Genomic DNA, 26,988 nt, shown 5'->3' on the forward strand with positions numbered 1-26,988 from the left:
GGCAACGAAGCCTTGTGGCTTCCTACTGCGCATGAGCAAATCGCTCTGCATTTTGTGAATGGGCCGCAGTCTTTTGGGATCTGTAAAGTGTTCCAGAAGGCTGTGGAGGAAGGAGGGGGGGGGGCATGGTAAACTGAGTCGGGAGTGGGAACCTGTCAAAACCAGGTACCTGCTCCCCCCAAAAAAATGCTAAATATGGCAGCGAAGGGGGGGGGGGAGGCAGACAAGTGGAGCTGTTGGGTGGAGCTCCACTTTAAGTAGCCAGTGTCATTAGAGTCCAGTTATCCGATCCAACAACATTAAAGTGATATTAAAGGCAATTAAACCCCCCCCCCCATAAAATAGTGGATCTGCACTGCATCTGAGCACCCCAAACCAAACACACTATTTCATTCATTTTTATTATTCAAAGCAAGCTCCCCCATCCCTCCATGTCTCCATGCTTTATTTTACTGAGAAATCACTTAGAAAAATACCCCCAGGCATTTCTGGCTGTGGCCATTTTGAGTAAGGGCAAATGACTCATGTAGCATATACTTCCTGAAATCCATCTGCCCTTAGCTCAGGCATGCATAGGGTGCTTAGCTGAGAAAACTCCTCCTCTCCTCCCCTTCTGAAGACTCCTGGGATGTATGACATCATCTGCCTAGGCATGGAAACCAGGAAGTAACTGAAGAAATTAAAAAAAAAAAGTTATACCTTCCTATCTATTTACTAATGCTGGCAGCATAAGGATGAAAAATAATCAATGTTGATTGGAGAGTGAAGATCCTCTTTAATGGAAGGTTTGCCACCATTTTGACTAATGTCTTCCTTACAGAATTAACCAAATTTCAGGGTTTCACTCCGGGAGAATGTTGGGGTTCTCCACCTTTTCACAGCCATATTGGGAAATGTCTGAAATCCATTAGGACGGCAATCTGACTTCTTGCTGATTAACTAGTTACCGACCGCAGATAGCCGAATGACGGCTGCACTGGGGCCGGCCAGTTCTGGGAGGGCGTCATATGACGTCCTCCCAGAATGCGCTCTCCTGCGCGCCCTAGGGGGCGCGCATCCGGCGATCTCCGTGATTGCTGTGTCCTATGCACACAGCTGATCACGTGATGTGGTAAAATGTCAATCACAGCGGCCTTTTACCACGTGATCAGCCGTGTCCAATGACACGCTGATCACCGGGAAATGCAATTGCCAGTTCTTGGCTGCACTTTCCTCACGCTGTCAGAGAACCGGCAGTTGTCAGCAGGGATCGGCACCGATCATCAGGGGACTGATGATCAGTGCCCTGATGATCGGTGCCCAGGAGTGTCATCCACCATTTCCTCCCACCTGTTCCCAGAAGTGCCACCCACCTGATCCCACCAGTGCCCATCAGTGCAGCCCAGCGGTGCCACCAATCAGTGCCACCTATCAGTGCCGACTATCAGTACCCATCATTAGTGCCACCTATCTGTGCTACCTCATTAGTGCAGCCTATCAATACCCATCAGTGCTGCCTGTCAGTGCAGCCTCATCAACTCATATCAGTGAAGGAGAAAAATTACCTGTTTGCAAAATTTTATAACAGAAACAAAGAAACATTTTTTTTCAGAAAGTTTTGCTCTTTTTTTGTTTATAGCACAAAAAGTAAAACACCCAGTGGTGTTTAAATACAACCAAAAGAAAGCTCTATTTGTGAGAAAAAAATAATAAAAATTTCATATGGGTATAATGTTGCATGACCGCGCAATTGTCATTCAAAGTGCAACAGCGCTGAAAGCTGAAAATTGGCCTGGTAAGGAAGGGGGTACAAGTGCCCGGTAGGGAAGGGGTTAATCAGACCTTTTTGCGGTGCCTGTAATGGTTCCGTGCACTTCAGGTGTAATGCATCTCTCGATATCTGACATTTGTGGATCTCGGGGTGTTGGACGGCCCGCTTCGGTCTGACTGTATGAAGGGTCTGGTAATGTCCTCCCAATACCTCAATCCATCACACCTTTTGTTGGGTTCTCTTCTATCACTCTCTAGAGCCCGGTGGGGGTCAGACCTGGGGGAATAATGGAGGAAGTTTTATGGGTCCAAACTAGCGTTTCTTTGTTTGCTAGTCACAGATTGCAACAACTTTTACTTTCCATCATTTTTATTGTTTTAGTAGAAAAGAAAAAAGAGTTACAGACATTTGATAAGACAGAGGACTGAGTAAGACACAAGGAATCGCCAACTAGGTACAAGTATACAGAGAACACGGCACAGTGTCATAGAACTGAACTCTGCATAGATGGAATAGTTGGAGCTCCTCGTCTCTACAGAGAAATAGTCCATGTCAGGATTTGTAATAGTCCACATGGCTTATCAATCCCCTGGAATTCCTCCACAGGATAGGTATACAGGACTCCCCTAATTGCTCTAATTGTGGGCTTCCCCCAAGTGACCTTATCCACCTGATATGCCAATGCCCAAAAATATTTAGATTTGTTTTTAGAAACGCGTCGGGCAGAACCTCCCTTGTGACGTCATCGCGTAAGAATTACCATTTTTACAGTTCCTTGTTGTTTGAGGATTTAATGATTGCTATAAAGTTCATGATGGTTGTAAGTGCGGTTCTTTTGTTCAATAAATGTTTTTTAAGTTATTTGCACTATGAGAGGCACCTTTTTATTTTTACATGAGTTCATGTCAACCCTACGAGATCGGGACGGTCTGAGGAGTCTTTGATGATACATGTGGTCTGACTTGAGTTATATGAGTCTGGATGGAAGTATTCAGAACAGGCGTTTGTTGACCCCCCTATAGTTAAGGTGTGACAGGATCTGGTAAGCCCCCAATTTGTCATCACGGTGGTGCAGGACTCACATTGGTGGTTATATTGGAATGAAGATTTTTGGCTATTCATCACAAAACACGGGGACTGTTCTATAGACCCTCTAGGGACTGTTACACATATGTCAGCCCTATTCACACCACAACTTCTGGCATTGGTTCACCATTGAGCAGTTTTTTCCCTGTTTATCATTGGTTATGTAATAATTGTACACTATTTCTGTATTATTTCATTTTTGTTTTTTATTTAGCGCAACACTAGAGGTTTATTTGTATTTGTGATTTAGAGAGGATATCCTCTTGGTGTGTTTGCTGCTTTGTACATAATTCGGTTTGAGTATTTGCGTGGATATTGATCAGGGTGGATTTGATTTAAATCACTAGTCAGTAAGGCTTGATGTAAATCCTAGTTTTCTACATAAAGACTAATTCTTGCCGGTATAACTTTAATATACAAGTAGATGAAGATTTTTAGAATAACTTTTCATATTAGTTTTTTTATCCCCAGTTTAATAGGTTAATCATTCATATCACTGTTCAACAGCTAAAAAGTTTTGGGCATAAAATTAGCTAATCTTACATAATTTTGGGGTGCTGAAAACGAAAATGACCCTAAAAAATGTGGATTGGCTCTAGTTTCCATGATATATTCACCCATCTAATGACGTAAGCCATTCAAAATTATGATGCAACTTCAGCTGCATATTGCGCAATTGATATTAGTGACCAATAGAAAATTGCATGTATACTGAGATGATGCAATATTAGCCTTTAATTGCATCACTTCACTGCATAAAAGCTGCAGTATCTGTAGCTGATTGTAGTTCGTCTTTACATTTCGTTTTATGCTTATATAGGCTACTCAGTAATGCCTCGAACTTGTGTGAATAAAGCAGATAATTTCTGCTATATCTGCGGTGAAATAACTTTTATCTCACAAATAAGGAGGATAACAGGAATGATTAAGAAAGCCTACAACTTGTATTTTGGCTGCAAGATAGGAGACCAGGACAAGAGCTGGGCACCACATATATGCTGCAATTCTTGTGGGACGGCACTGGAGCAATGGTTGAATGGAAAAAAGGCATCTATGCCTTTCGCTGTGCCAATGATTTGGAGAGAGCCAACAGATCATGTTAGTAATTGTTACTTTTGTATGGTGCCTCCAATTGTAAAAGGGCTAAATAAAAAGAAAAAGTTATCTGTGCACTATCCAAATATTCCATCGGCAATACGTCCAGTTCCTCATGGAGAGGGGCTACCAATTCCTAAAGCACCAGAATCCTTCGTGGTTGAGTCAAGTGAGGAAGAACCTGAAGCGTGTAGTCACGTGCAGTTGTAAGAGATAGCCCTTTCCTCGAATACAAGAGAAAAGCCAAGAGAAGCAAAACCGACACAAACTGAAGACAAAACTAGTGAGAATCCTAAGTATTAAAATGATTCAACTTAGCTTATGGCTATAATTTTTCTTGGTAATCCTATGCAATATATTATGCCATTTAGGCTTTGTTATGTAGTCAATATCACTTGCTTTATATTTGTGGAAAGACATCTATCTATATAATTATTGTGCATTATGTAGTCATTACGCCTATAGTAGAAAACTTTCCGTTTACAGAAAAACTAGAGCCAATTGACAAATTTCATTGTTATATTTGAACTCAGAATGTGAAATTCATTAAGAAATGGATCCTTTTGTTTCCAAAACTGGCAAAAAATAAAAATTTGTTGAACAGTGTATTTGGACAACTTTTCTGTTGTACTTAGGAAGGAGAAAAATAATCATTACCTTAATAATAACAATTTAAATAGATTTATTCAACTGAAACAGAAACATTCCAGCATATGTGATTTGCTTAAACATCCATGTTTGGTAACTAATTTGGCTAAACAAAATCTATATATTTGAAGAAACTTAGACTGTCAGCCCCTTCCTCCTCCTCACACTTAGTTTCACTTTCTTCTTGTGCAGATCTATTCCACTCCAAACAATCAGAAAAATATTGTTTCTATTCTATTCACTGAACTTCTTGAAACTTAGCAGTGAAGGGGCTGATTCTGTATTCATAGGTTTGTAGAAGTTAGGATGAAGGTCTTTTTCTTAACTCTGTTCATGTTATAACATTTTTGCTGTGAAGAAGAGGCATGTGATCTCCGCTGAGTCCAATTCAGTTTTGAGAACTGCAAAAGTAAACCAACATCTGTGATAATATCTTGTAGGCAGAGAAACTGCCCAATAATCTTACAAAGACCTCTGGAAGAGCATGACATTGTGAATGGATTCATGGAATTTATTTACCAAAAAAATTAAACATATACAGCCTTCTTCTACATAATTAAAAAACAAATCTTTATTTCATGATGGAATAACCTTTGGATGGTAATATATTTTCCTCAAAAAGTATTTTATTTAAAAAAATCTGATTTAAATAAAAAAAAATCCGATTTAAATAAAAAAAAATCCGATTTAAATAAAAAAAATCAGATTTTTTTTTGATTTTTTAAAAAAAATCATTGATTTTTATCCACCCTGATATTGATTTAATATATGATCATTAAAGTCAGTTAAAGTAATGCAGCGCCGTATCACAAAAAATGGCCTGGTCAGGAAGGGGGGTAAATCCTCTGGAGGGCGAGGGGCTAAAGAGTCTCCTCTCTGGAGGGGGTGAGTTATGCATGCTGTTGCTGGTTTATAATCTGACCAGCCATTAGCTCTGGTGAGTTCATTTAATCTCCTTTGGTGGTGGATTTTTCACAATTGGTTCAAGTCACTGAAGATATATATATATATATATTTTTTGGACACGAATTTATGTTTGGACACTATAATTATTTATTTTAAACACTAAATGTTTTTGGATGATGATATACACCTTTGTATAAGTTTGTTATTAGCGCATACCTTTTAATTAGGATTACACTCAGGAATACTCTGCAGCGTTGCTCCGGGATCCCTGTATCACTTACCTTGTCCTGCGCTCCCGTGATGCCCCCCCTGCAGTGTCCCCAGCCATCTCCTCCAGCCAATGCCGGCATCCATCTTCCAGGTTCCGTTCCCTGTGAGCGGCGGGACGTACGGGGAACGGAACTGGCGGGAAATTTAAAAATATTAAAAAGTGACATTCACTAAATAAACTAAAATCACATAGTATAACTTTCCTGTATCAAACCATTTCACATACATTTTGTCCCGAGTGCTTTGTCCGGCGCCCTGCCTGCATTTTTACTGTTCTTTCTGCCTGGAAACTGAGAAACGTCCATGGCGTCCAAAAAGCGTCCCTTTACGTCAAAATCGGTTTTAGACCGTCTAGAGAACAGCGATAGTAAATCAGAACGACTTGCAGAATTGAGTGATAATGATTCGTGGGGGAAATTCGTCATCAGACACTGAAAACGATTCTGCGACTTTGCTCAGCGATGTGCGAACTTGGCGCTATATTTCAAATTTCAGTGTTTTTGGTTTGATTACATTATTGAATTAAATGTATTATTTTTTATGATTATTATATTATAATTTATGATTTTGTGTTTCAAATTTTATCATACCCGGGATGTTTACTAGACTCTTGTTCGGACAGATTTCAGTGAGTTATTCCTAAGAATTACAGGCTTACAATAAAAAAAATTACATATTTCCATGCAAAAAAAGTACCGCTTTGAGCACAGAAATACTGACATAATCAGACCGCTAGGGAGGATAATTAAACAAGCTGAAGTTAGGAGCTGATTGGCTCTCATGCACAGCTACACCAGATTCTGAGTGCTCCAGTTTTAGTAAATCCCCCCCTGTGTACTCGGTACGAATTGCACCTTTGCCATTACTGGCATTTCTTCTGAGGACTCTGGTTGCTCGGCTGTCATGTACATCCACAGGCTTCGGTGCTGGCTGAGTGATCAGAGGAGTGCAGCAAGTAAAGGTCGGACTTGTCTTCGTCTTACTTGCACCCAGCAGTGAGTAGCAGGAACTCCAGCTTTGTCTTGTATACAGAATATTGATCTGTGATGTGGCAATGTTCTAGGGGTGTGCCAAGAATAATCCTGAGCCTAGGCTGCCCCCCCTCATTGACCTAACAGTTACTGCGGGGAAGGTCTTTGCTGCCGACACTTACATAGACTATTCTGCCTGGCAGGGGGCAGTTTAGGCCTCATGTACACTGGGCATGTATCCGGGGGGGGGGGGGGGCATGACACTCCAGCATATAGGTACAGACAGAAGGCACTGGTGCACCATTCAGCCCCGCTGCTGGCCGCCTGTACAACTCTATAGGATTCTGACAGCTGCTGGATGGTGCACCGAGCACTACTAATGTTTAGAGCGATCAGTCTGTCTGCAGTCGCAACGAAACGCACCAAAATCGCACTGGAATGCACATGTCCCTATGTAGATTGAAGGAAAAGAGAGGGAAAAAGTGAACCAGAAAGCATCAAAAACACACCGAAATCCATCAATAACATGCATCCGGAACACATCTGGACTGCGTTTCTATAGAGTGAACCGGCCCTCAGAAAAGTCCATTCTCTTGCTCTCAGCCTCCTCCAAATCTTCAGATTTCTATTTTTGCTGCTGTGATCCAACTTCCCGTTAGAGGGTAGCCATGTTTATTGTCTATGGTCCCACTGGATGTAGGGACTACCCATCCTTGCTTGTACTAAGATGAACTAGGGACTATGGACAATGGAAGTTGTAGTGTGCAGAGAGCAGTGTACATGACTGCCACTAACATGCACTGCTCATTCCAAACATGAAATGGAAGTGAGGAGGAAAAGGAGAGGTGTGGGAGCTCACAGAGGACAATATACAGAGGAAGAAACATAACAGAAAAAAAAATCATGACAAATAGTTTACAGGACTTGTAAGTAGTGGATGTAAATGGATTATTTTCAGAGAAAAAGATACAGTTTAGTGTCATTTTAATGGTTCGATCATCTGTCAGACCTCTGTTGCTTCCTGGGTCCCTGTTGTAGGGCCAGTTCACACTCCATGCATTTCAGTTGCTTTTTTCCTGCATCCAAAATGCACAGAAAGTAGGTGATATGGTTGTCAATGTCATAGTTCACATCAGTGCTTGCAGTTCCAGTGCGTTCCGGTTGCAGAAAAAAAAAGAAACGGACTGCATTTTTTTCTGCGCAGAACTGGAACGCGGTAAACATGCACCGGAACACACCAAAAATGCGCTTGAACGCACATGTCCCTATTTAAATTGAAGAAAAAGAGGGGAAAAATGAGCAGGAATGCGTCAAAACCGTATCAGAAATGCTCATGCAGAAACACATCCGGAACACATCTGGACGGCGGTTCTATGGTGTGAACGGGTCCGGAGAGTTTGGCCTTCACAGGTGCAGAGAAATCTCTCCAATAAGGACTCAGCAGGATTGTAAATTGTGAAATAAAACCTCCCATCTGTCATCATTCCAGACTCGTTACCCAACTTAACAATAACAATCATTGGTGGGATTATAACGGAAGTGACAAAAAATAATTTGCTGAGAATAAAAAATCTTCTCCCTTGTTTTACCCAAAGCCTGGGCAGCCTAGATCCCATGGTGTGCTCTGTGTACATGACACACTCCTGACCCCTGCACTATGGATGCTACCTGGTTGTCACTATGCTTGCTGCCTTTTTCTTCTCCTCTGAGTACCCAAGAGGGCCCCTGTCAGATCGGTTGTATAGGGCCACCCTGATTGTGATTCATTGGCTGTACAGGTAGTGCAGTCAGCATATGTTTGGAAATCTTCTCAGTCTGATAGTTTGCTGGGTGATCACACTGATCCTCATAGCACTCCTGCAGGTGATGTCCTGGAAATGTGTGTTGGGATTTGTATTTCCTCTCCCATGATGACGTCAGTCTAGGCTGAATATATACAGTGCTGTGTAATGGGAAATTGTCTATTCCTTTTATTATTGCTAAGTGCAGTAACCCATGGCAACCAATCTGATTTCACTTTACAGCTGTCAGGTGACTGAGAGGAGATCTGATTGGTTACTATGGATTGTTACATTCAGAACTTGGCTATTTGTGTTACTGAATACCCTCCATGTCTCTCTATCAGACAGTCACTCTCTGCGGTATTATGTGACTGGAGTCTCCTCTCCGGGATCCGGGCTCCCTGTGTACTCTTCAGTCGGATATGTGGATGATAAGGAGATAGAGAATTATAACAGCGACACTCGGCAGAAACTTCCCAAGACTGAGTGGATGAAGAAACTGGGACCTGACTACTGGGAGAGGAACACACAAATAAGTCGGGGCAATGAGGCTAGTTTTAAGTGCAGAGTACAGACATTGATGAGACGATTCAACCAGACTGGAGGTGAGACAATTCTTACATTTCTATTTCTTTATTACACCAAATACAAACATGGAATAAAATGTATACAAATGTGCCAGAAATGTGTCTGATGTATGAAAAGATTGGGGGCCGTTTACTGAATGCTCAGTGAGTATGGTATACATCGGGGGCCGCAACCCGTCAATCGTGATCGACTGGTAGACCACGGGGAGCCCGAAAGGTCGATGATGACCGCGGTTCTGCCTCCCCCCAGCCTCCGCCGCTCTCATGTTATCAGCAGAGCAGAGAGCAGGAGGCAGCATAGTGCTGGATGGAGGGCGGGGTCAGGGGCGGAAGCTGCTCATTGATTGGTTGCTAGGCTGTCCTAGCAACCAATCACCAGCTTGGTATTATGAACTCCGGCAGCTCCTGCTCCCGCCTTCCACCCAGCACTGTGTTGTCTTCTGATCTCCGACTGCTCTACACACGCTGACAGGTAGGCAGTGCTACCCGTGTGTGATATGGGGGGGCAGGAGACACTGTGGGGGGTGAGGGGCTTAGGAGACACAGTGTTGGGGGACAGGAGACTGTGGGAGGGGGGACACAGGAGACACTGCTGGAAGGGGGGTGACAGAGTAAACTACAGTGTGGGAATTTTGTTGAGAAAAGGACAGGGGACACTGCTTTGGGGGATGTGAAGGCAGAGGACACTTTGTGTGTGTGTGTGTGTATGGGGGGGGGGTACTGCTATGGGGCAGGGTAGAGGACACTACACGGGGGGAGGTGATGTAAAGGAGGGCAGAGGACATTGGTTTGGGGGGGGGGGGTACAGAAGACAACTGGGGGGAATGGGCCAGAAGGTATGATAATGGTTGGATGTGGTGTGGAAGGGGGCAGAGGACACTGCTTTGGGGGGGTACAGAACACTAATGTGGGCAGAGGGGGGCAAAGAACACGGCATAGGGGGTAGAAGACACTGCTGTGGGGGGAGGGGGCAGAGGGCACTACAGTGGATGGGGGTGATATCAAGGGGGTGGAGGACACTACATTTGTGGGGAGGGTACAGTACACTACATTGGGGGGTGATGGGGGGTCATCCTCTGAAAGGTTGCCTACCCCGGTATACATGGTGAAGTTGTGTTCATTCCAATTATCAAAAGCAGTGTGCAAACAATCCTGTCTTTCCTTTCCCTTGTACATGATTGGGTATATAACATGAACAGAGCTCTGTCTTATTACTAAGCTCAGTGAATGTTCCCTTTGCATTGTGATCTGTCTTTTCCTTTAGTAGATGAACCCCATTGCTGTGACTTCACAAAACAGCTAAAGTTGGAGAGATGACATGAACAGCGATCCCAGAGAAATCTCTTGTAGCAATGCTGTCTGTCTCAGGGCTGGAGAGCTGTGACCCACCACCGCTTTAGGATTCTTATAAAGACAGTAATGATCTGAAGTCAGAGAACGTCACTAGATAAGAAGTTACCCCCAGAGTCCTGTATGTGGTCCCCAAAAACTAGATTTGTCTGGTCCTGTATTTATAGGATTACCAGGGACATGTCTAGTACTCTGTATGTACACCGACATTCCATGTGACCTCAGATCATGAAATCAGAGGATACTACAAAGATTACTACTGTACAGAAAGTGTGCAGAACCTTTGTAAGGCTACGTTCACACCTATGCAGGTTGTGTTTGACCTGTTTCTGCGTTGCATTTTTTTAAAATTTATTTTTCTTGTTGCTAGGCAGATTTAAAACTTTTGTCGGTTTTGCTCCCGCACTTATTCCCTTGGTTCTATCTAAGATTATAAATGTAATAAGTGATTACAACCTTTTGTCTATACATGAATTTAGCCAATCCTGATGTGGCTAATACCAATAAAGTTAATACCAAATGATAACAAATGTGCAAAAAATAAAGATCTAATTTATTTACACAGAAAAGACGCTTGTTATTAATCAGATATAACAAAATATAATGTAGCCGTATAACTTTAAAAGTAGTAATATTACAATGCAAATACAGAATGTTACCAATACACAGAGATGACTACAGGAAAGACAGTTACAGAAAAGAAACAGAATAATACGTTACACAGACATCCTGATGACTGGGCTTCCAAAGAGAAAGTGTGAGTCTTGCTTTGGTCTTATATACTCTTTGAAAAGACCACTCCTAGACACACCCACCCAGGTAAAGTCACACCCCTCCTCATATCTTCACCTCTAATGGGTGGGCTCAGGACAATAGTCAGTTTAGGTCACCAGCTGCCTTCCTTCCCCCTCACCTCAATCCAGTCTTTTGAAGTGACATCCCCCACAGTTATTTGTCACTTTATTACAGCAGTTCTCAAAATGTCCAGTTTCTGGAATTTCTTTAGAACTGAGACTTAGATACCTATCAAAAGTTCACAATATTGTTCATGAAGGTAAAAATTATTGTAAGCCCAAAATAGCCATTACAAAACGCGGAAAAAACGCAATACTTTCTTTTCTGCAGCGTTTCCATTGAAGTCTATAGAACAAAAAACGCAACATTTTGCTTTCAAAACAGTCCCCGGCCCTTTCAAAAAACTCACCGGGTGAAAACGCGGAGATGTGAACATGTCCCATAGGAAATCATGTTAAATGGACTGTACTGCATTTCTGCAAAACGCTGTGGAAAACGCTTATGTGTGCACCTGGGTTCAGATGGGGCCCAATCCTCCAGAATTTACATCTTATTAACAAACATTCTTACCCAGCAAATTCTAGAGAGATCTCGGACTATGAGGCCCTATTCACATCGTGTAGCAGAAATGCGATTTTGACAGGCGATTATCATGCGATTTTGAGTGTTGCATAGGGTAACCCATTCACTTGAATAGGCTGTGCTATGCTCGTTTGTCACCTGTAGCAAACTTGCTCATCAGAGTTGGACGCGGAGTTCCCCCTTTTTTCTTTTCTCGTAGTGGAAGCATTCCTCAGCCCTCACTCCCTACCCCTCCCTTCCTGAGAGGCAAACGTTATCTCCTGACAGATGGTGGGGGGACAACACAGGCTAGGCCTTCCTAATTTGGTACCAGCCGTGTGTGTAAGTGTAACCTTTTTCACCCATCATAAAACAGATAATAGCTTCTCTCCCGGACTTAAAAGAGAATTGAACATTCCTCAGGTCAACTGTATGTTTCATGTCATGGATTATGAAGCTGTTAGTTTTAACTGAGAGTCCACTGACATCCTGGCCAACATATTGTATTGGGCAGACGCAGAGCCACCCCCCCTTGCCGGGGGGGGGGGGGGGATTTTAAAAAGAGGATAGCAAGTCTGAGAAGGAGAGTTAGAGTTGTTACAGATCTCCTCAGCTTAACACCGGAACGAGGAGAGCAAGAATCATCCTGCTCTGCAACTTGGATCTGCAAACCAAGGCAAGGGCAAGTAACTTAACCCTGTAATTTCCTTCCTAATTATCTCTTTGCTGTGTCTTTATATACATATATATTTTTTTGTGACATCTCTTTGTAAATATTTTATTGCACCTGTTTGACTCTTTTAGTAAAAAATCTTTCTTTCTGAAAGTGTTAAACTGTTTTTAAGCGCTTACCTGCAATTCACAAATTCCTGCCTTTTGAAGAGACGCTACTGTTTGTTTACTCCCTGCCCAATTGACCATATTGGACAGGTGACTTTTCAATCATTATAGTGTATTTCTGACAGAGTCCATCTTTGTACATTTCAAGACGGTGGTGGCAGTAGAAGGGTTAGTTGCGTAATTAACCCGACCCAGTAACAATCGCATTCAGGCTGCAGGCACCGATTGTAGTCCATTAGCTGGGCAATCGCTGTGCTGGGTGCAGCTGGGTGGGGCCTTGTTATGCGCGTCACACCGCGGTTTTAGATCGGCCGGTCCTTCAGTCACGAGTTTGGTGAGAAGGTCTGGGGTCTGACGCCGTGGGCGTGACGTATTACTGTTAGTCGCGGTCGTGTGATTGTCGCATGTTGGTGGTGACCGTGCGATTGTGACATCACCTACAAAGCTCCTGCTCCTTTTCCGGTGACAAGCTTCACACTATTTTGAAGGGGGCAGTTTGCCACAATAGCCGTGCAAAAATCGTGTCAGAGTCGCATCCCGTTTGGGGTGTCATTGAAGGATAATGTTTTTATGTTGTTCTGCAGCTGCCACACGATTTAGGATCGCAGGAGGAATTGCATCCCATTTGGGGTGTCATTGAAGGATAATGTTCTGTTGTGCTGCAGCTGCCGCACAATTTGGGATCGCAGGAGGAATCGCAGCGATTCTTCTCACAATCCCAAATCGCGAGATGTGATCGGGGCCTAAAATCTCATAGCTCCTATGGGCTGGTTGTGGTCACATGGTTCTGTGCAAACATAATGATGTCACACTTGTCCTCATTATTAGAGTAATAGCAAGCCTTTAAAGGGTACACCCTGGACTCTCCCTCCAGTGTTGTAGTCACCCCCTGGACTCTCACTCCAGTGTTGTAGTCACCCCCTGGACTCTCAGTCCAGTGTTGTAGTCACCCCCTGGACTCTCACTCCAGTGTTGTAATCACCCCCTGGACTCTCACTCCAGTGTTGTAATCACCCCCTGGACTCTCACTCCAGTGTTGTAGTCACCCCCTGGACTCTCACTCCAGTATGTTACAGATGGGGTTCCAATCCTTAGGCAAACATCTCATAACTCCATCATCATTTAGGGATGTCATCAATCAGCAGCATATTCCCATGACATAGCCTAGAGCAGCTTCCTGGAACGTTATACTGCTTATTCCAATAGTAAAGATGGCCGCTCCGCCACTTCCGGTTTGCGTATTACGTCAGATGTCACGTCCCTTGACGTGTTTCGTCACTTCTGGACTTCTTCTGAAGGGATACCGACGTCTGAACGACAGTTCCTCTTATCTCAACCTGCATCAAACTTCTGACGAACAGATGGAATCTTTTTCCTGCTCTTTGGTTTTCCAGGTTTGGCCGCAGTTCCTAATGCACTGGGTCCTTCAGGAGAGGAAATAAGAATTTAGCGGCGAGTAAGAATAGCCAAGAGGAGATGATTATGGGAGCGGACATTTCCTTGTGTGAGGAGCCGTCACGTTTTCACCCAGAGCTTCACTCAGACTCTTCTTGGCCGCCTCCAGTTCGCTCACAAAGTTCACTCCAGTTCGCTCAAAAAAAATTGGTCACAGCAGGTCACATGGTACTGGAAACGGGGCCGGTACACAGGTCTGTCATTGGCCGTGCCGTAAAAGGACGCCGCCATATGGCGTCCACCCAGGGGGGCGAGCTGCTCACCTGGCCGCCTTTGTGCTATTGGCCGGGGGGAACCGGTTAATGTTAAGCCTGCTGTCTTACCCTCTCTGTGCCTTACCCCTCTCTCTTTTCTCCCCCCTCTCTCTCTTCTTCCCCCCCTCTCTCTCTCCTTCCCCCCCTCTCTCTCTCTTCCCCTTTTTCTTTTAACCCCCCTCTCTCTCCCCCCCCCTCTCTCTCTCTCTCCGCTCTCTTTCTCTCTCTCCCCCTCTCTATCTTCTTTCTCTCCCCTCTCTCTCTCCCTTCTCTCTCTCCCTCTCCTCTCTCTCCCCCCTCTTTCTCTGTCTCTCTCCACTCTCTTCCCTTCTCCCCCCCTCCCCACATGAAGCTGCATTGCTGTCACAGGGGGTCGGGGATCACACACTGACCTGCTGCAGGATACAAGGCATTCCAGCTCAATGATGACTCCGCTCTCTGCTCTGCCCGCCCCTCCAGTTCTCCATCTTCAGCCCCCGTGGCAGGGATGTGGCCCCGCCCCTCTGCTGAAACTCCGAGGAGGAGAGGTGTCTGTAGTGCCCACCCCTGCTCTGCCCCACCCACCAACACTTTCTGATCCAGCCCCTCCAATGGTCGTCCTCCGCTCCTTCTCCCCACTTACTACATGAACCTCGCTGTCCGTCCCCTCAAGGCTTTCTTATTTCCTCCTTTTAGCATCGGCACATACAGGGAGGACTGAGCCTCTCATGGGGCCCTCTAGTAACCCCGGGCCCTCGGGCAGTGCCCCTGCCCTGTACATATCTCCTCCCTATACCATCACCTCCTACATATCACACACATGACACCCTCTGATCCCGGCTCACATCTCCCTCTTCTCTCTGCAGGGATCCATATCGTCCAGAATATGTCCGGCTGTGAGCTGAGAGATGACGGCACCACTGCGGGGTATGATCACCACAGATATGATGGGAGAGAATTCCTGTCTCTGGACACACAGAGATGGATCTATATCCCGCCCATGAATGAGGCTCAGATCACCACACAGAGATGGAACAGTCCGGAGGAGAGAGTGGGGGAGAGAAAGAAGAATTATCTGGAGAATCTCTGTCTGGAGGAGCTCAAGCAATTCATAGAGTACGGGAGAGAAGATCTGGAGAGGAGAGGTGACTGTATACATGTTTATTATCCACACACAATGTATACACGCTCCACCCTATGTACACGCTCCACCCTATATACACGCTCCACCCTGTATACATGCTATACCCTATATACATGCTACACCCTGTATACACGCTACACCATATATACACGCTACACCCTATATACACGCTCCACACTGTATACACGCTACACCCTACATACACATTACACCCTATACACATGCTCCACCCTGTATACACGCTACATCCTGTATACACGCTACACCCTATATACACGCTATACACTGTATACACGCTATACCCTGTATACACGCTCCACCCTATATACACGCTCCACCCTGTATCCACGCTATACCCTTTATACACGCTACACCCTGTATCCACGCTATACCCTGTATACACGCTCCACCCTATATACACGCTCCACCCTGTATCCACGCTATACCCTTTATACACGCTCCATCCTACATACATGCTACACACTGTATCCACGCTACACCCTTTATACACGCTATATACTGTATATACACTACACTCTATATACATGTTACACCCTATACACATGCTACACCCTATATACATGTTACACGCTACACCCTATATACACGCTACATCCTATATACACACTCCACCCTGTATACACTCTACACCCTATACACCCTGTATACACTCTGCACCCTATACACCCTGTATACACTCTGCACCCTATACACCCTGTATACACTCTGCACCCTATACACCCTGTATACACGCTACACCCTATACACCCTGTATACACGCTACACCCTATACACCCTGTATACACTCTACACCCTATACACCCTGTATACACTCTACACCCTATACACCCTGTATACACTCTATATACACTCTACACCCTATACACCCTGTATACACTCTACACCCTATACACCCTGTATACACGCTACACCCTATATTCCCCGTATACACTCTGCACCCTATATACCCCGTATACACTCTGCACCCTATATACCCCGTATACACTCTGCACCCTACATACCCTGTATACACTACACCCTATATATCCTGTATACACTCTACACCCTACATACCCTGTATACACTCTACACCCTATATACACGCTACACCCTATATACACTCTACACCCTATATACCCTGTATACACTCTACACTCTATATACCCTGTATACACTCTACACTCTATATACCCTGTATACACTCTACACCCTATATACCCTGTATACGCTCTACACCCTATATACCCTGTATACACTCTACACTCTATATACCCTGTATACACTCTACACCCTGTATACACTCTACACCCTATATACCCTGTATACACTCTGCACCCTATATACCCTGTATACACTCTGCACCCTATATACCCTGTATACACTCTGCACCCTATATACCCTGTATACACTCTACACCCTATATACACTCTACACCCTGTATACCCTGTATACACTCTATATACCCTGTATACACTCTACACCCTATATACCCTGTATACACGCTACACCCTATATACCCTGTATGCACTCTACACCCTATATACCCTGTATGCACTCTACACCCTATATACCCTGTATACACTCTACACCCTATATACCCTGTATACACGCTACACCCTATATACCCTGTATGCACTCTACACCCTATATACCCTGTATGCACTCTACACCCTGTATACCCTGTATGCACTCTACACCCTATATACCCCGTATACACGCTACACCCTATATACCCCGTATACACTCTACACCCTATACACCCCGTATACACTCTACACCCTATACACCCCGTATACACTCTACACCCTATACACCCCGTATACACTCTACACCCTATATACCCCGTATACACTCTACACCCTATATATCCCGTATACACTCTACACCCTATTTACCGTGTATACACTCTACACCCTATACACCCCGTATACACTCTACACCCTATATACCCCGTATACACTCTACACCCTATATATCCCGTATACACTCTACACCCTATTTACCGTGTATACACTCTACACCCTATTTACCGTGTATACACTCTACACCCTATATACCCTGTATACACTCTACGCCCTATATACTCTGTATACACTCTACGCCCTATATACCCTGTATACACTCTACACCCTATATACCCCGTATACACTCTACGCCCTATATACTCTCTATAAGATCTGGAGAGGAGAGGTGACTGTATACATGTTTATTATCCACACACAATGTATACACGCTCCACCCTATGTACACGCTCCACCCTATATACACGCTCCACCCTGTATACATGCTATACCCTATATACATGCTACACCCTGTATACACGCTACACCATATATACACGCTACACCCTATATACACGCTCACACTGTATACACGCTACACCCTACATACACATTACACCCTATACACATGCTCCACCCTGTATACACGCTACATCCTGTATACACGCTACACCCTATATACACGCTATACACTGTATACACGCTATACCCTGTATACACGCTCCACCCTATATACACGCTCCACCCTGTATCCACGCTATACCCTTTATACACGCTACACCCTGTATCCACGCTATACCCTGTATACACGCTCCACCCTATATACACGCTCCACCCTGTATCCACGCTATACCCTTTATACACGCTCCATCCTACATACATGCTACACACTGTATCCACGCTACACCCTTTATACACGCTATATACTGTATATACACTACACTCTATATACATGTTACACCCTATACACATGCTACACCCTATATACATGTTACACGCTACACCCTATATACACGCTACATCCTATATACACACTCCACCCTGTATACACTCTACACCCTATACACCCTGTATACACTCTGCACCCTATACACCCTGTATACACTCTGCACCCTATACACCCTGTATACACTCTGCACCCTATACACCCTGTATACACGCTACACCCTATACACCCTGTATACACGCTACACCCTATACACCCTGTATACACTCTACACCCTATACACCCTGTATACACTCTACACCCTATACACCCTGTATACACTCTATATACACTCTACACCCTATACACCCTGTATACACTCTACACCCTATACACCCTGTATACACGCTACACCCTATATTCCCCGTATACACTCTGCACCCTATATACCCCGTATACACTCTGCACCCTATATACCCCGTATACACTCTGCACCCTACATACCCTGTATACACTACACCCTATATATCCTGTATACACTCTACACCCTACATACCCTGTATACACTCTACACCCTATATACACGCTACACCCTATATACACTCTACACCCTATATACCCTGTATACACTCTACACTCTATATACCCTGTATACACTCTACACTCTATATACCCTGTATACACTCTACACCCTATATACCCTGTATACGCTCTACACCCTATATACCCTGTATACACTCTACACTCTATATACCCTGTATACACTCTACACCCTGTATACACTCTACACCCTATATACCCTGTATACACTCTGCACCCTATATACCCTGTATACACTCTGCACCCTATATACCCTGTATACACTCTGCACCCTATATACCCTGTATACACTCTACACCCTATATACACTCTACACCCTGTATACCCTGTATACACTCTATATACCCTGTATACACTCTACACCCTATATACCCTGTATACACGCTACACCCTATATACCCTGTATGCACTCTACACCCTATATACCCTGTATGCACTCTACACCCTGTATACCCTGTATGCACTCTACACCCTATATACCCCGTATACACGCTACACCCTATATACCCCGTATACACTCTACACCCTATACACCCCGTATACACTCTACACCCTATACACCCCGTATACACTCTACACCCTATACACCCCGTATACACTCTACACCCTATATACCCCGTATACACTCTACACCCTATATATCCCGTATACACTCTACACCCTATTTACCGTGTATACACTCTACACCCTATACACCCCGTATACACTCTACACCCTATATACCCCGTATACACTCTACACCCTATATATCCCGTATACACTCTACACCCTATTTACCGTGTATACACTCTACACCCTATTTACCGTGTATACACTCTACACCCTATATACCCTGTATACACTCTACGCCCTATATACTCTGTATACACTCTACGCCCTATATACCCTGTATACACTCTACACCCTATATACCCCGTATACACTCTACGCCCTATATACTCTCTATAAGATCTGGAGAGGAGAGGTGACTGTATACATGTTTATTATCCACACACAATGTATACACGCTCCACCCTATGTACACGCTCCACCCTATATACACGCTCCACCCTGTATACATGCTATACCCTATATACATGCTACACCCTGTATACACGCTACACCATATATACACGCTACACCCTATATACACGCTCCACACTGTATACACGCTACACCCTACATACACATTACACCCTATACACATGCTCCACCCTGTATACACGCTACATCCTGTATACACGCTACACCCTATATACACGCTATACACTGTATACACGCTATACCCTGTATACACGCTCCACCCTATATACACGCTCCACCCTGTATCCACGCTATACCCTTTATACACGCTACACCCTGTATCCACGCTATACCCTGTATACACGCTCCACCCTATATACACGCTCCACCCTGTATCCACGCTATACCCTTTATACACGCTCCATCCTACATACATGCTACACACTGTATCCACGCTACACCCTTTATACACGCTATATACTGTATATACACTACACTCTATATACATGTTACACCCTATACACATGCTACACCCTATATACATGTTACACGCTACACCCTATATACACGCTACATCCTATATACACACTCCACCCTGTATACACTCTACACCCTATACACCCTGTATACACTCTGCACCCTATACACCCTGTATACACTCTGCACCCTATACACCCTGTATACACTCTGCACCCTATACACCCTGTATACACGCTACACCCTATACACCCTGTATACACGCTACACCCTATACACCCTGTATACACTCTACACCCTATACACCCTGTATACACTCTACACCCTATACACCCTGTATACACTCTATATACACTCTACACCCTATACACCCTGTATACACTCTACACCCTATACACCCTGTATACACGCTACACCCTATATTCCCCGTATACACTCTGCACCCTATATACCCCGTATACACTCTGCACCCTATATACCCCGTATACACTCTGCACCCTACATACCCTGTATACACTACACCCTATATATCCTGTATACACTCTACACCCTACATACCCTGTATACACTCTACACCCTATATACACGCTACACCCTATATACACTCTACACCCTATATACCCTGTATACACTCTACACTCTATATACCCTGTATACACTCTACACTCTATATACCCTGTATACACTCTACACCCTATATACCCTGTATACGCTCTACACCCTATATACCCTGTATACACTCTACACTCTATATACCCTGTATACACTCTACACCCTGTATACACTCTACACCCTATATACCCTGTATACACTCTGCACCCTATATACCCTGTATACACTCTGCACCCTATATACCCTGTATACACTCTGCACCCTATATACCCTGTATACACTCTACACCCTATATACACTCTACACCCTGTATACCCTGTATACACTCTATATACCCTGTATACACTCTACACCCTATATACCCTGTATACACGCTACACCCTATATACCCTGTATGCACTCTACACCCTATATACCCTGTATGCACTCTACACCCTGTATACCCTGTATGCACTCTACACCCTATATACCCCGTATACACGCTACACCCTATATACCCCGTATACACTCTACACCCTATACACCCCGTATACACTCTACACCCTATACACCCCGTATACACTCTACACCCTATACACCCCGTATACACTCTACACCCTATATACCCCGTATACACTCTACACCCTATATATCCCGTATACACTCTACACCCTATTTACCGTGTATACACTCTACACCCTATACACCCCGTATACACTCTACACCCTATATACCCCGTATACACTCTACACCCTATATATCCCGTATACACTCTACACCCTATTTACCGTGTATACACTCTACACCCTATTTACCGTGTATACACTCTACACCCTATATACCCTGTATACACTCTACGCCCTATATACTCTGTATACACTCTACGCCCTATATACCCTGTATACACTCTACACCCTATATACCCCGTATACACTCTACGCCCTATATACTCTGTATACACTCTACGCCCTATATATACTGTACACACTGTGTACGCACTATACACTGTATACCAGGGATTCACCAATATACCAGAGCTCAAAATGTATCAGCCGAAAATATTGTTAGCATTTTGCCTATAGGAAAAAAAGGAGCCGATAATGGCTGTTGAAAATGTGCAATTTTACCGCGATTAGGGTGCGTTTTTCATAGTCATGTGACTCAAAAAACATCAAGACGCAACACGTGCATTTTTTATGCATTTTCAATGCATTGCAGGCTTGGCTCACACCAGCAATTTGTGTTTTTGTCTGTTTTGAATGTGCTTTTTTGACGTTTTTTTTTGGCCAACTTGCTGGGCAGATTAAAAACGCAAAATGCATCAAAAACTAAACACAGGAGTTTTTTATGCATTTTTGCTGTTTTCAGTGCATTTCAGCCCTGTTTCATACCAATGCAGTTTGCGTATTTTGTCTGTTTTGCTGTTCTTTCTCAGTGCATTTTGCGTTTTTGATGTGCTTTTTAAAGCATTTTTGGGGGCCAACTTATTACTGGGCAGATTAAAAACTGAAAATGCATCAAAAATGAAACTCATGAGTTTTTGATGCATGTTTGCTGTTTTCGATGCATTTCAAGCCTGTTTCACACCAATGCAGTTTGCGTATTTTGTCCTTTTTGCAGTTCGTTTTGCCTTTTATTCACGCACGTTTTTGACACATTTCTTGATGCGATTTATGTTTTTAGTACCTTTTTTTTTTTTTTTTTTTTTTTGCCCACCTTGTCACTTGACCCATGTGTGTCTTTTGATACGCTTTCAATGCATTTCAGGCCCGATTCACACCAATGCAGTTTAAATTTTTTTTTTCCATTTAGTAGTGCATTTTATTTTTTATTTTGTTTTTGTGTCCAACTTGTTGCTAGACTGAATAAAAACACAAAATGCATAAAAAAAAAATGTGCATTTTCAGTGCATTTCAGGCCTCTTGCATACGAATGCAGTTTGCCTTTTGTCTGTTTTGCAGTTCTTTTTCAGTGCATTGTGCATTTTTGACGTGCTTTTTAAAGCATTTTTTTATTTTTTGCAAATTTATTGCTGGGCAGATTAAAAACACAATGCATAAAAAACGCAACACGTGTGCATTTTTTATACGTTTTCAGTGCATTTCAAGCCTGGTTCACACCAAAGCAGTTTGTTTTGTCTGTTTTTGCAGTGCTTTATTGCATGTGCGATTGACGCATTTTTTTTTTTTTTTTTTTTTTTTGTATTTTGTCAACTTGTTCCTGAACAGATGCAAAATGCATCAAAAACACAACACCAGAGTTTTTATGCATTTTCAATGCATTTCAGGCCTGTTTTATACCAATGCAATTTGAATTTTGTCTGTTTTGCAGTTTTTTAGTGCGTTTTGCATTTTTGCACTCCTGTTTTTTTTTTTTTTAATTTAAATATTTATTTTTCAGATATGACAATACAAAATCCACTATAAAAAGGCAACAAAAAAAAACATTCTCATAAAAACACTTATTTCATATCATTTTCCTCCCCTTAACCCACTTCCCACCCTCCCCCCCCAACCCTCTTCTATGGACCCCTGACATCTATCTAAACAACTTTTATCTCACGTCCTCTGGATACAAAGATTTAAAAGAGAGAAATTAAATTACTATATATTTTTCTTTTTTTTTTTTTTTTTTTTTTGTATTTAATTACAACTTTACTTATTTGCTCTTTGTTTTAAATTCCTCCCATTTCTCCCATTTCATATAATATGCCTCCATCCTATCTTCCTGTATGTAGTATAGTTTCTCCAATCTAGCAATCTGGTCCACTCTATTCCTCCAATCCTCTTCCTCCGGCGCCTCAACTTTACGCCAAAACCTTGGTATCAAACCTTTTGCTGCATTTAAATAGCATAATATACCCAGTTCTTTATATTTATTCACTGATATTTTTGTATTATGAAAAAGACAAGTTTCAGGGTCCAATCCAATCTCAGTTCCAGTAATAATCCTAATTTGATGTACAATTTTTCTCCAAAATACTTGTAAACATCGTGCCCAACCCTCCACACCCTCGCCAACACCAAGGTTGTTTCTCCCCACTCATCTTGTGCTCTACCGTCGGAGTAACATACCACCTTATCAAACATTTGTAGTTCATTTCCACATCACGCATACTGACATTCTCATGTACCAGTCTATATATTTTTCTTTGTGCGTGCTCCTCCCACTCCACCCCTAAATCCCTTTCCCATTTTTCTATATATCTTAATTTTAACTTATTATCTAAATCAGTGAGGATTTTATATACTTTTGCAGTGCCGTGCTTCCCATAACCTCGAACTTCCAAATACTTCTCAAATAAATTCCAATCTTCTCTAATTCTAAGAGGCTTCATCAATTTCCCCACAAATTGTATCAATTGGTTATACCTCCATATATCTATCTTAGTGAAAATCTTTCCCTCTTCCTTTTTCAAATCCTCCAGTGTCCTTAAATTTACCCCCTCCATTACATCTCTCAGCTGAGCATCTTCCTTCTTAATCCATTTTCCTGTAATTTCCTCTTTACCTGGGGGAAAAAACTCTGAATTTCTCAATGGCATTAGCAGTGAATTAAAAACCCAATTCCTCTGTTTGTGCATTCTATCCCACTCCCTTAATACAACCGAAGTATATGGACTCGTGCTCTCAGCTAATTCTCTAAACTGTGTTGACACCCAAACAATCCTACTCAAATCCTTTCCACTAAGTGTATTTTCTATTGTGACCCAATTTTTACCCTTTGAATTGTGCATCCAATCAAAGATTCTTGCTAGGATAACTGCCCTGTAATATCTTCTGAGATCCGGTACTCCCACTCCACCTTTCTCTTTGTTTCTACTTAGCACTTCGTATGCTATTCTAGGTTTTCTATTTTTCCATATACCGTATATACTCGAGTATAAGCCGACCCGAATATAAGCCGAGGTACCTAATTTTACCACAAAAAACTGGGAAAAACTATTGACTCGAGTATAAGCCCCATCATTAGTATCAGTGGGAGGAATAGTGCCCCATCATTGGTATCAGTGGGAGGAATAGTGCCCCATCATTGGTGTCAGTGGGAGGAATAGTGCCCCATCATTGGTGTCAGTGGGAGGAATAGTGCCCCATCATTGGTGTCAGTGGGAGGAATAGTGCCCCATCATTGGTATCACTGGGAGGAATAGTGCCCCATCGTTGGTGTCAGTGGGAGGAATAATGCCCCATCATTGGTGTCAGTGGGAGGAATAATGCCCCATCATTAGTATCAGTGGGAGGAATAGTGCCCCATCATTGGTGTCAGTGGGAGGAATAGTGCCCCATCGTTGGTGTCAGTGGGAGGAATAGTGCCCCATCGTTGGTGTCAGTGGGAGGAATAATGCCCCATCATTAGTATCAGTGACACCAATGATGTGGCACTATTCCTCCCACTGACACCAGTGACACTTGCTGACCCCTGTTGCAGTATGGTGCTGCTGCAGCCAGCATATGTGGTTGCAGCAGCACCTCTGCACTGCACACTTACCGGCTTTTCCCTCACTCGATTTTCGCGGGTCCGCTCGGCTCCGCCTCCTCGCCCGTGATTGGCCGCCTGTGTACCTTTCCTGAGCTACAGTTCTGGCGGCCAATCACCAGTGAGGAGGCGGAGCCGAGCGGCAGGAGTGAGGGAGTGGCCGGAGTGACGGAAGGAGCAGCGCTTCCTGGATGGATCATCGTGGGAGCCAGGTAAGAGACAGCAGCCCTCTGCCCACCCCTGTACGCGCCCCCTTGACGGTGACTCGAGTATAAGCCGAGGGGGCCGTTTTTCAGCACAAAAAATGTGCTGAAAAACTCGGCTTATACTCGAGTATATACGGTATATCTTGTTACCATTCTCTTAATTATCCTAAAATACAGCTCTGGGAGTTTAATGGGGATCATCTGAAATTTATACAGGATCTTAGGAACAATTACCATTTTTATCAAATTAATACGCCCTAACCAGGAAGGGTTTCCTCCACCCATTTTCTTCAGTTCCTCCCTAATTTTGTTTAACAATGGGATATAATTTGCTTCATACAGATTTTTCTGTGAAGGGGTAAGTTTCACTCCCAGGTAATTTATTTCTCTATCTTTCCATATAAAGGGAAACTCTCTCTGTAGCTTTACTCTTTCACTTCTTGGAAGATTTATATTTAATATCTCTGTTTTACACTCCTGTTGTGCACTCCTGTTTTTGACCTTTTTTCTTTTTCATTTTTTTATGCGGTTTCTTTAAAATAATAGAAAATAAAAAAATATTTTTTTTTGGCCAACTTGTTGCTGGGCAGATTAAAAAGCAAAACTTGTGAAAATGTGTCATAAACGCACATAATTAGTTTTTTGCGTCTCTGTTGATTTCTGTTGCACCGAACATGCAATGTTTTGCATTTAAAAAAAGTCCCTGACCCTTTCCATAAATTCAGCGGCTCGAAAAGCATAGATGTGAACGTGTCCCATAGAAAGCCATGTGTAATGGACTGTACTGCGTTTCTGTAAAAAAAAGCCGTAAAAAACGCATTGATGTGAGTCACGCCTCAATGGGGAGGTGCATTTTTGGTGCGTCTTTTTTTTTATTTTTGTTTTTTTACTTCCCAAATATGCACCAAAAATGCAGCAAGCAGGATTTAACACCACAAGGGAAGCGCAACGGACCAGTGTAAAGACATACATTGAATTTAAAGGGATGCATTTTTCTTGAGCTTTTCTTGTGCCGCCTTCTACTTTTTTTTTTTTTTTTATTTACTCAAAAGCGCTGCAAAAACTGCTCAGTGTGAAAGCAGCCTATTGCTATGTAGGTCCCCGCTGCTCCATTTGTATATTCGCACACAGAGCTATGGCTTGGCCCGCCCCCTCTCTGCTCACTGGCTGTGATTGACAGCATTGGAAGCCAATAGCTCCTGCTTCTGTCTCAGCCAATGAGAAGAGGGAGGTCCGGGATAGCCGAGACTCCAGTGCACATCGCTGAAGGGAGAGGGTTAGCTGAGTATATGGGGGGTCTTGGGGGGATTCTGCACACAGGTTTTTTACCTTCATGCATAGAATCCATGGTTACATAGTTAGTCTGGCTGAAAAAAGACAAAAGTCCATCCAGTTCAACTAGAAAAAAAAAAGTTATAATCCTACACCCACAGTTGAGGAAGGCAAAAAAACCCAGCA

General features: G+C 43.3%; 1 protein-coding gene across 1 annotated transcript in view; it reads left to right on the top strand.

The window, feature by feature from the left end:
- The window catches only part of LOC149432939 (class I histocompatibility antigen, F10 alpha chain-like), a 55,491-nt gene that overhangs the window by 8,227 nt on the left and 20,276 nt on the right, over nt 1–26,988 (top strand). The window contains exons 2-3 of the mRNA XM_089664789.1: nt 8,852–9,112; nt 15,195–15,473. Coding sequence (XP_089520915.1) covers nt 8,852–9,112; nt 15,195–15,473 — 540 coding nt within the window. The remainder of the gene's footprint in view (nt 1–8,851; nt 9,113–15,194; nt 15,474–26,988) is intronic.

Source organism: Staurois parvus, unplaced genomic scaffold (assembly GCF_062004578.1).
Source record: "Staurois parvus isolate SC_StPar_1 unplaced genomic scaffold, SC_StPar_1.0 ptg002043l, whole genome shotgun sequence".
NCBI classification, from domain to species: Eukaryota; Metazoa; Chordata; class Amphibia; order Anura; family Ranidae; genus Staurois; species Staurois parvus.